At 41.8% G+C, this 11,686-nt stretch overlaps 1 protein-coding gene across 1 annotated transcript; it reads left to right on the top strand.

The window, feature by feature from the left end:
- Nucleotides 1-209: 209 nt before the first annotated feature.
- On the top strand, nt 210-4,238 carry LOC121839243. The gene is made up of 2 exons (XM_042296915.1): nt 210-718; nt 2,804-4,238. The coding sequence occupies exons 1-2, from the start codon at nt 533-535 to the stop codon at nt 4,016-4,018; spliced, it is 1,401 nt and encodes a 466-aa protein (XP_042152849.1). The 5' UTR covers nt 210-532; the 3' UTR covers nt 4,019-4,238.
- The last annotated feature ends 7,448 nt before the right edge of the window (nt 4,239-11,686 follow it).

The following is an 11,686-nucleotide window of genomic DNA, read 5'->3' on the forward strand; positions in this document are numbered from 1 at the left end:
ATAGATGAAACTGTACAACAAGTTAGGTCCATGATGGATATAGAGTCACTTTCTTCCCCCAACACCTTTTTGAATGATATTATATAAGTGATTAGTGTGGTTTGAGAGAACCAGGACCAATATGGAGTGAGTGGCGTTACATGAGGGGGTTGAATAAGGCTCAATAGTAAGGTACAGAGAGAGCCTGAAGTTTGATTTTTTAAAGTCTATGATGTGCTTTGTCATCTCCAATGGCAACGCCTTGCATCACAATGAAGATGTCATAAAGGATATTGTGCACATAATGATAGGAACAGCCAAAATCGATTCATTTAGAACTTGGTCGCTTTTCTAGTAGCCAACAATTTACTAGGAATTCAGATAGGCCTATTGCGTAATCATCTCTGGATTGGGATTGTCACTTGCTTAATTGTAAGTAAAGGGGAAGAAATGTGAGCACATCGTAAAGAGATGTATTATTCTTTGGTTAGCAACACGCCACTTACTACAATGTTATGTATTTTCCAGAGTTATTGTTAGCTAGGAGGAAGACATGGACGGTTCAACGCTGACACAGAGGAGGGCTGAGTGTCAGTTGAAGGAAAGGGAGATCCAGACAGACTACATGATGGAGCTAGGAGCCAGGTTGGCTCTGGTGAGACAGATCCAGAGGGAGCAGGAGAAGGAGATAAAGAGGATTTGGTTTGAGACGAGGAAAATGCCAAGCCTGATTGAGGAGGTAACAAGACCAACTTTGACAAAGTCGACTAGAGTTCTGTTGAACAATATTGATTCAATCAAATATATGTCAATATACGGGCAAAATGTGCCATATGCCATTGAATGTAAGCTAACAGTATTTTGTCTGATAACTTTTCTTGTGTTGTATTCTGTTTGTCTCTGAGTATTGTTATGTACACAGTCCTCAGTTCTTATGGTTGCCTAAATAACAAGACCAAGCGATCTCTCGTAGACCTTCAAATCAGGATTATGTAGTTGTCCCACCTAGCTACCTTAAGTTGAATGCACTAACTGTAAATTGTTCTGGACAAAAGCGTCTGCTAAATGTCTAAAATATCAATTGTTATGCTGGGTGTAGTGCATGTATTTTTACACTTAGTTGACCCGTTAGCTAGAAGACCCAGGGTTGGTACAGACTGGTGCAGAGCATCTGAGAGGACACTAGATATATACAGTGTCTTAGGAAAGTATTCAGACACCTTTACTTCTTCCACCTGTTGTTACTTTACATCCTCATTCTAAAACGGATTAAATCAAATTTAAATTCTCAGCAATTTACACACAAAACCGCAAAATTACAAAGTGAGCAAACTGTTTTACATGTTCTTGTTGCTTATGTATTAAACTTAAAAACAGAAATATCTTATTTACATAAGAATTGCTATGAGTCTCGAAATTGAGCTCAGGTGCATCCTGTTTCCATTGATCGTCCTTGAGATGTTTCTACAACTTGATTGGACATGTGGAAAGGCACACACCTGTCTATGTAACGTCCCACAGTTGACAGTGCATGTCAGAGCAAACACCAAACCATGAGGTCGAAGGAATTGTCCGTAGAGTTCCGAGACAGGATTGTGTCGAGAAACAGATCTAGGGAAGAGTACCAAAAAATCTCTCCAGCATTGAAGGTCCCCAAGAACACAGTGGCCTCCATCATTCTTAAATAAAAAAAGGTTTGGAACCACCAAGACTCTTCCTAGAGTTGGCCGCATTGCCAAGCTGAGCATTCGGAGGAGAAGGGCCTTGGTCAGAGAGGTGACCAAAAACCCGATGGTGACTCTGACAGAGCTCAAGAGTTCCTCTGTGGAGATAGGAGAACCTTCCAGAAGGACAACCATCTCTGCAGCACATCACCAATCAGGCCTTTATGGTAGAGTGGCCAGATGGAAGCCACTCCTCAGTAAAAGGCACATGACAGCCCGCTTGTTGTTTTCCAAAAGGCACCTAAAGACTCTCAGACCATGAGAAACAAGATGCTCTGGTCTGATGAAACCAATATTGAACTCTTTGGCCTGATTGCCAAGCGTCACGTCTGGAGGAAATCTGGCACCTACGGCACGGTGGTGGCAGCATCATGCTGTGGGGATGTTTTTCAGCGGCATGGACTAGGAGACTAGTCAGGATCGAGGCAAAGATGAACGGAGCATAGAGAGATCCTTGATGAAAATCTGCTCCAATCCCGCTCAGGACCTCAGACTGGGGGCGAGGGGTCACCTTACAACAGAACAACGACCCTAAGCACAAAGCCAAGACAACGCAGGAGTGACTTCGGGACAAGCCTCTGAATGTCCTTGCGTGGCCCAGCCAGAGCCCAGACTTGAACCAGATCAAACATCTCTGGAGAGACCTGAAAATAGCTGTGCCGCAACTGTCCCCATCTAACCTAAAAGAGCTTGAGAGGATCTGCAGAAAAGAATAGGAGAATCTCCCCAAACACAAGTATGCCAAGTTTGTAGCGTTAAACCCAAGAAGATTCTATGCTGTAATCGCTGCCAAAGGTGCTTCAACAACGTACTGAATACTTATGTACATTTCCATTTTTATTTAATTGTAATGAATTTGGAACAATTCTGGTTTTGCTTTGTCAATATGGGGTATTGTGTGTAGATTGATGAGCGAAAAAAATGATTTAATACATTTTAGAAGAAGGCTGTGAGGTAACAAAATGTGGAAAATGTGAAGGGGTCTGAATACTTTCCGAAGGCATTGTATATGTGATGTATAAGTACATAGTGTTCACTCACAAAGAATGTATGTACTGAATGTGATCACTTTCATCATGTCTGTTTCTTTTCTCCTGCAGAATGTGAGAGATGTGACCAACCGTCCACTCACTGAGTTCATGGCTCCCTGTATTGACTCCCTCCCACCACTGGCTTTCACCAATCGGAGGCCTATACCAACCATGTTGCATCCCCCCTCTCCATTGGCCATAAGCACTCAGGATGCACAGCGGTTCATTGTATTTTCCTACTTTGTCCCTGCTGAGTGCCCAGTTGCCACAGAGGCCACTGCAGATGTATCTACTGGTAAAATAGAGGACTTGTCGACAGATACACATCTTTCCTCAATGCTGCATCGATACCTGCCACACTTCTTTAACGATGACTCCATTCCACCACAGCAGACAGTAGAGGGAACCACTGAGGTCTCAGTTGATCCAGTGGTAATATCTAGTATCAAGGAAGAGGACAGATTCTATCCGTTCTCCCTCCCACCACTGGCTCAGCGGCTCATTGGCAATTCATTCATTGTCCCGGAAACATCCCATCTTGCTGTTTCAGCCACGGAGTGCCGAGTTGCCACAGTGGCCACTGCAGGTACAGCAACTGTCAAGAGAGAGAACCGATGGGCAGCTAGAATTCTTCCTTCAGTGCTGCCTCCATGCCTGCCACCAGTCGTTGACATTGACTACAAACTGCCAGGGGCGGCAGTAGAGGGCACCAGCAAGTGTCCAGTTGCCAGTGAAGCAGCAGCTTCCGTATCTACTGTCCTCCAAGAGGAGTTTTTGACTGATAAAAGTCCTCCTGCACCCACAGCACTGCCTCTAAGGCTGCCCTGGACCCACAATATTGACCACAAACAGCCAGAGGAGACCGTTGAGAACACCACAGAGTGCTCAGTTGACATAGAGGCATGTACAGTTGCATCCACTGTCAAGAGAGAGGAACTGATGGGTGATAAAAGCCCTGTCCATGCACTTCCTCCAAGCCTGGCATGCATCCATGACAAGGACCACAAGCAGCCAGATCAGAAAGGGAGGGGCACTACTGTGGAGCTGGATATCTGCCCTCACGCTCAACAGCTGGTCTCAGATGCTAACTTAACTCTGGCAACCCGCAATGATGAGCTGCCTACCCCTCTGATCTGCGTGGTCACTAAGATGCCTGTTAGAGTGGGAGAATCCACATGCAGTTCAGAGGGTGAGGAACCCAGGCCCTGGACCCTGGAAGAGGCAAAGGTAGGTGTCGTATTTCACCCTACTACTTTACAGGGATGGTGGTCAGTTCCATTTTAATTCAATGCGTTGAAGAGAATTGGAATTTTAGAGAACTTCCTGAATTGACAGGAATTGACCCCAACCCTGCTGCTCTTTGCAATAGTATAAAACATCACCCCTCACTAGGGTTAACATGTGCATTACTTTTAGTATGGACCCAGGAAGTAAATTTATAGGTATTGTAAAATCTAATGAGGATACAAAAAAACAAATGACCTTAATTACTGTCCCCCAAATTGTGTTCCCAATGAGGCCGTCATTGTATGTTGATCACTCAATTGTGTATTGAATGTGCCACACTGGAACAATATTACATCTAGAGTCAATGTCTCCCTGTTAGGATTATTGGATAGGAATTGAAATTGAGAGTGAAGAGATGTGTGTCACTGAGGAGGTGAGCCCGAGGGAGGGATTGAAGAGTGAGGCGGATTGTGCCCATTCCAAGTGCTCCAATGGGATGGTTTCATCAGAGAGAGCAGAGACCATCCTGGGAAGAGTGGGCTTTCTGCTCATTAACCAAATGCAGAAAATCCCGTTCTTGAAGATGGAGGAAAAAGAGAAAAATAAGAAACTGAATAAGAAGTTGAAAGATGAAGATAAAGAGAGAAAGGAGATGAAAGACAAGGAGGAGGAGGAAAAAAAGAGGGAGAAGAAAGAGATGAAGGAGAGAGAGAAAGAGCAGAAGAAAGTCATGAAGGCTGAGAAGAAGAGGGAGAAGTTAGAACAGAAAAAGAGAGAGAAGGAAAGAAAAGAGAAGGAAAAGGCAGAGAAAAAGAGGTTAGAGGGGCTGATGAAGATACATAATGACATGATGAAAGACAGAATTAAGAAAGAGAAGAAGTGTTATGAGGAGCTAAAAAAGAGAGAGAAAGCTCAAGCTGCATTCTTGGAGATGGAGAGAAAGATTCAAGAAAAGGAGGAGAAGAAGAGAGAAAAGATGAGGAAAGAGGAGAGGAAGAGACTGGAGAAGAAGAGGAAGAGGGAGCCAGCTGGAGGTGGAACTGAGACGGTGATAGAAGAGCAGGGAAGGGATGAAAGCTTGAAGATGAATGAGTAGACTGGGTAATAGAGAGTAGGGAGGGAGGGATATGGTATTTTTGCATGCAATGAAAAAACAAAGCATTTAAAAATAAAAATGTTAACTCTGATTTTTGTTTACTTTTCACAAATCTGGGGAGTGTTTAATGATGAGGAGTTGAGGAAGAACAGGGGGGGAGTTGGAGGGTGGAGAGGAATATGATACAGAGGAATTTGATAGAAGGAATATGATATTTTATTTTATTTAACTGGGCAAGTCAGTTCAGAACAAATTCTTATTCACAGTAAAGGCCTACCAAAAGGCAAAAGGCCTCCTGCGGGGATGGGGGCTGGGATTAAAAATAAATAAACGTAAAACATAGGACAAAACACACATCACGACAAGTGAGACAACACAACACTGTAACCTCTTTCAGCAATGGGGCACTATTTTTATGTTTGGAAAAAGATCGTTCCCAAAGTAAACGGCCTATTTCTCAGGCCCATACGCTAGAATATACATATAATTGACAGATTAGGATAGAAAACACTCTAAAGTTTCCAAAACTGTCAAAATATTGTCTGTGAGTATAACAGAACTGATATTGCAAGCGAAAACCTGAGGAAATTAAAACCAGGAAGTGGCTTCTATTTTGAAAGCTCCATGTTCCATAGCCTGCCTTTGCTCCATTTAAAGGGATATCAACCAGATTCCCTTTCCTATCGCTTCCTCAAGGTGTCAACAGTCTTTAGACATAGTTTCAGGCTTTTTTTTGTGAAAAAGGAGCGAGCAAGATAACATCGCGTAGTGGATAGCTGGGTGTTCGCATGAATTTTGCTTGCGCAACAGAGTGGGGCAGCCATTGACTCTCCCTCTCCTACTGAAAAAGAGACAGTGTCAGTTGATATATTATCGATTATATACTTTAAAATCAACCTGAGGATTTCTTATAAAAAACGTTTGACATGTTTCTATGGACATTATGGATACTATTTGGAATTTGTCTGCGTTGTCATGACCGCTCGAGCCTGTGGATTTGTGAACACAACGCGCCAAACAAACAGAGGTATTTTGGATATAAAAATCATCTTTATGGAACAAAAGGAACATTTATTGTGTAACTGGGAGTCTCGTGAGTGAAAACATCCGAAGATCATCAAAGGTAAGCGATTAATTTTATTGCTTTTCTAATTTTCGCGACCAAGCTACTTTGATGCTAGGTGTCCATAATGTTTTGTCTAGTGATCGATAAACTTACACAAACGCTTGGATTGCTTTCGCTGTAAAGCATATTTTCAAAATCTGACACGACAGGTGGATTAACAAAAAGCTAAGCTGTGTTTTGCTATATTGCACTTGTGATTTCATGAATATAAATATTTTTAGTAATATTATTTGAATGTGGCGCTCTGCAATTCAGCGGTTGTTGATGAAAATTATCCCGCTAACGGAACGGGTAGCATCAATTAGTTTTTAACAAGGTAGGCCAGTTGAGAACAAGTTCTCACTTACAACTGCAACCTGACCAAGATAAAACAAATCAGTGCGACAAAAACAACACAGAGTTACACATGGGTTAAACAAACGTACAGTTAATAGCATAATAGAAAAATATATGTACAGTGTGTGCAAACGTGATAATATTAATGAGGTAAGGCAAAAAATAGGCCATAGAGGCGAAATAACTACAAATTATCATTAATACTGGAGTGATAGATGTGCAGAGGATCATGTGCAAGTAGAGATTCTGGGGTACAAAAGAGAATAAATAAATAAATAACAATATGGGGATGAGGTAGTTGGGTGTGCAATTTACAGATGAGCCAGTGGTTTTGGCAACGAATATGTAGTGAGGGCCAGCCAACGAGAGCATACAGGTCGCAGAGGTGGGTATTATATGGGGCTTTGGTGACAAAACGGATGGCACTGTGATAGACTACATCCAATTTGCTGAAAAGAGTGTTGGAGGCAATTTTGTAAATCACATCGCCGAAGTCAAGGTAGCATGAGTGAAGGAGGCCTTGTTGCGAAATAGGAAGCCGATTCTAGATTTAAATTTGGATTAGAGATGCTTAATGTGAGTCTGGAAGGAGAGTTTACGTTTGATAACACGGTGTCCAAAGAAGGGCCCGATGTATACAGAATAGAGGTCGACCGATTATGATTTTTCAACACCGATACCGATTATTGGAGGGCCAAAAACCAGAGACCGATTAATCGGCCACTTTTTTATTTATTTTTTGTAAAAATGACAATTACAACAATACTGAATGAACACTTATTTTAACTTAATATAATACATCAATAAAATCAATTTAGCCTCAAGTAAATAATGAAACATGTTCAATTTGGTTTAAATCATGCAAAAACAAAGTGTTTTTAGAAGAAAGTAAAAGTGCAATATGTGCTATGTAAGAAAGCTAAAGTTTCAGTTCCTTGCTCAGAACATGAGAACATATGAAAGCTGGTGGTTCCTTTTAACATGAGTCTTCAATATTCCCAGGTAAGAAGTTTTAGGATGTAGTTATTATAGGAATTATAGGACTATTTCCTTCTATACCATTTGAATTTCATTAACCTTTGACTATTGGATTTTCTTATAGGCACTTTAGTATTGCCAGTGTAACAGTAGAGCTTCCATCCCTCTCCTCGCTCCTCCCTGGGCTCGAACCAGCAACACAACGACAACAGCCACCATCGAAGCAGCGTTACCCATGCAGAGCAAGGGGAACAACTACTAGAAGGCTCAGAGCGAGTGACGTTTGAAACGCTATTACCGTGTGCTAACTAGCTAGCCATTTCACTTCGGTTACACCAGCCTCATCTCGGGAGTTGATAGGCTTGAAGTCATAAACAGCGCAATGCTTGACGCACAACGAAGAGCTGCTGGCAAAACGCAAAGAAAGCCTGTTTGAATTAATGTTTACTCGCCTGCTTCTGCCTACCACCGCTCAGTCAGATACTTAGATACTTGTATGCTCAGTCAGATTATATGCAACGCAGAACACGCTAGATAATATCTAGTAATATCATCAACCATGTGTAGTTAACTAGTGATTATGATTGAATGTCTTTTATAAGATAAGTTTAATGCTAGCTAGCAATTTACCTTGGCTTACTGCATTCGCGTAACAGGTCGTTATTGGGTTAACTGTAAGGTTGCAAGATTGGATCCCTCGAGCTGACAAGGTGAAAATCTGGAGTTCTGCCCCTGAACGAGGAAGTTAACCCACCGTTCCTAGGCCGTCATTGAAAATAAGAATGTGTTCTTAACTGACTTGCCTAGTTAAATAAAGGTAAAAAAAAAAATATATATATATATATATATAAAATAAAATAAACTTTTTATTTATTTTTATAATCGGTAAATCGGTACCCAAAAATACAGATTTCTGATTTTCTGGATTTTTGTTTTAGATTCCGTCTCTCACAGTTGAAGTGTACCTATGATAAAAAATGACAGAACTCTACATGCTCGTGGTATTCTTAAAGTTTATGTGAATTCTGCAGCAGAACCGTATTTATTTTCAAATATTAATTTGGTGATCCCTTTCCGTAAAAAACAAGACTACTTTTCTTCCCGAATGTCAGCATGTCGACCAAACATAAGGCCAAAAGCATGACTTTGAGAAAACCCGGCCTACAAGACCCGCTCTCATCACCTCCCTCTCCTGAGTCTGAGGGCCCGGGGACGCACACTTTACCCGGGGCGCGGCTTGGCCTGGCGGCGCTGAAATGAACATTCTCGAGGCCATCAAACTACTACGCTCTGAGATAGTTGAAATGAAAACACAGGTGGTTGCCACGATTGAGGCCAGAATACAGGAGGTTTCTGATACTTTAAAAGCAGATTTAACCATCCTGCGGAACGAGATGTTTTGATCATCTAGTGTGCGTGCCTTATCTCGCTCACCTATTTAGTTTGTTTACACATTGTCTCTGACTCAAAATATTTTGGGTTATTTGTTTACTGCATCTGTTTGCATTGACCCAGTAAACAGTAAATGTCTCCCGAGGCTACACGGTTTTTGGGGCCTCACTTTCATTTTAAAAGTTTTGAGCGTCATTTATGCCCAGCAAACGTTCAACGTTGCGCACACGTAGTTTTTGGTATTGGGTGTAAGCTGTCTCAGCTTCAACTAGACTACTATTATAATTACTATTATTTTTATTTTCTTACTACGATTTCCTTACTTCAAATTAGATTTTTGGCTGAGAGCCTTTATACATGTTATTTATTTTCTCTCTCAATGCCTGTTATAAGACTGGGAATACAATTATATACATCTACAAGTGGTGCTTTTGTCATTCCGTTTGCACAGGGATTCGCCTTTTTTTTATTTGAAAAAAATACATACAAATCTTTCTTTCTGCTGCTTGATCCACTAACAAAACACGACTTTAAAGAGTGGGACTGTGGGTTTAGGTTTAAGACCGCACTCTCACAGACATACTGTGCGAAGAGAACATGCTCTATTTAGGCTTGTACCTCGTTTGGGGAGGTATTGTGTGGGATGGGGGAGGGTGGGGGGCAGGTTGAATTGTTCAGTTCTAATGTTGTCATTCTGTCTTCTTAGTTTTTTTTCTGTTTTTTTTTCTGTACTTTTTCCAAACATTTACCACCGTACATTATTACTCTGAGACAAGTTATTCTGGGGGTTTTGGGCGCTCATTGCTTTTCCATTCTAGCTCTAATGACAGGGTTGAATAACGGGAATGCCCAGAGGGGCCGAAATAATACGATCAAGTACATTTCTTGGAATACCAAAGGGCTTAACAACCCGGTGAAGCGTAAGAGGGTGTTGACACACTTAAAGGGTTTGAATGCAAATATTGCATTTCTACAAGAGACTCACTTGAGGACTGGTGAGCATTTTAGGATGCGTAAGGACTGGGTTGGTCAAGTGTTCCACTCAAACTTTCATAGTAAATCAAGAGGTGCTGCTATTCTGGTTGATAAAGCTACTCCCTTTGTAGCTTCTGAGGTTATTGCTGATCCTAAGGGACGATACGTCATAGTAATCGGTGAACTGTTTTCTACCCCTCTTGTTTTGGCCAGTGTTTATGCTCCCAATTGGGATGACACAAGTTTCATTTCTTCCTTTCTGTCTGCTATTCCCAATTTAGATTCTCATTTGTTGATTTTAGGGGGGGATTTCAACTGTAAAATGTCCCCAGTTCTTGACAAGTCCTCACAAACAAATACAGGCCCATCTAAATGTGCCCTACTTATTCAAACCTTTCTTCAGAAATATGCTATGTTTGAGGCCTGGCGTTTCCTACATCCTACAGATAGACAGTATTCCTTTTATTCTCATGTTCATCAAACATACTCCCGGATTGATTACTTCTTTTTGGACAAAAAACTTCTGCCTAACCTTCGGCAGTGTACTTACGAGAGTATTGTTATCTCTGACCATTCACCATTAGTGCTTGAACTAGAGTTTCCCCAGCGACCTCCTATGTGTTATCAATGGCGTCTCAACCCCATTTTACTCTCAGATAAGGAGTTTGTCAATTTCATTTCTTCTGAAATCACCTTATTCCTAGAAACTAATTCAACACCAGGTATGTCCTGCTCTACCATATGGGAGTCTCTCAAAGCAAACCTACGTGGCCAAATTATTTCTTATATAGCCAACCAAAACAGAGTTCGCTCCCAGCGACTTCGGGACCTGAGCGAGTCCATAGCCACATTGGATGAGAAGTATGCTACGGATCCTTCCTCTGATCTGCATAAAGAGCGCCAACTACTCCAATCTGAATTTGATGAGCTTTCTACCAGGCAAGCTGAACAGTTACTCTTGCGAGCTCAATACAAAGTCTATGAACAAGGCAACAAGGCCAGTAAACTCCTTGCGCATCAGATCCGTAAATCTGAGGCCTCACGTTTAATCCCACAAATAAGGACCCCGTCTGGTGCCACCACAGTTATACATAAAGAGATCAATGATCAATTTAAACAATTTTACTCTGCGCTATACACCTCTGAATCCCCTCAAGACCCCTTACTGATTGACTCCTTCTTTAATGGCTTGAATATGCCTTCAACTGATACAGACTCCCATGACTGTCTAGAAGAAGAATTTACGCTTGAGGAGATTGCAACAGCAGTGTCCGCAATGAAAAGTGGTAAATCACTGGGTCCGGACGGTTTTCCAACCGAATTTTACAGGACGTTTTCTGGTCTGCTTTGCCCATTCTTGTCTCGACTATTTGCAGAGTGCCTTAATACCTCAAAGCTACCGCCTAGTCTTTATCAGGCTTCAATTTCATTACTACTAAAGAAAAACAAAGACCCCCTGGAATGTGGATCCTATCGCCCAATCTTGCTTTTAAACTGTGATTACAAAATCCTAGCTAAGCTTTTAGCCATCCATATGGAAGGCTTGCTGCACCAAGTAATACACTCTGACCAGACTGGCTTTGTGAGAAATAGGCATTTATTTTTCAATATTAGGCGCCTTATGAATATACTGTACTCCCCAGCGTCGGAGGACCCGGAGGTGGTGGTCTCGCCTGATGCCGAAAAAGCGTTTGACCGCGTTGAGTGGGATTACCTAACAGCTGCCCTTTATAGATTTGGCTTTGGCCCCAAATTCATTGCGTGGATAAAGATTCTTTATTTTTCCCCATGGCTTCGGTACGGACTAATAACTTGTCCTCTG

Source organism: Oncorhynchus tshawytscha, linkage group LG14 (genome assembly GCF_018296145.1).
Source record: "Oncorhynchus tshawytscha isolate Ot180627B linkage group LG14, Otsh_v2.0, whole genome shotgun sequence".
Classification (NCBI taxonomy): Eukaryota; Metazoa; Chordata; class Actinopteri; order Salmoniformes; family Salmonidae; genus Oncorhynchus; species Oncorhynchus tshawytscha.

Excerpts from the sequence above, each read along its gene's own strand:
- LOC121839243 (XM_042296915.1), top strand. The coding sequence starts at position 533 with ATGGACGGTTCAACGCTGACACAGAGGAGGGCTGAGTGTCAGTTGAAG. Across the intron at positions 719-2,803 it reads TGCCAAGCCTGATTGAGGAG|AATGTGAGAGATGTGACCAA; the intron begins GTAACAAGACCA and ends TTTCTCCTGCAG.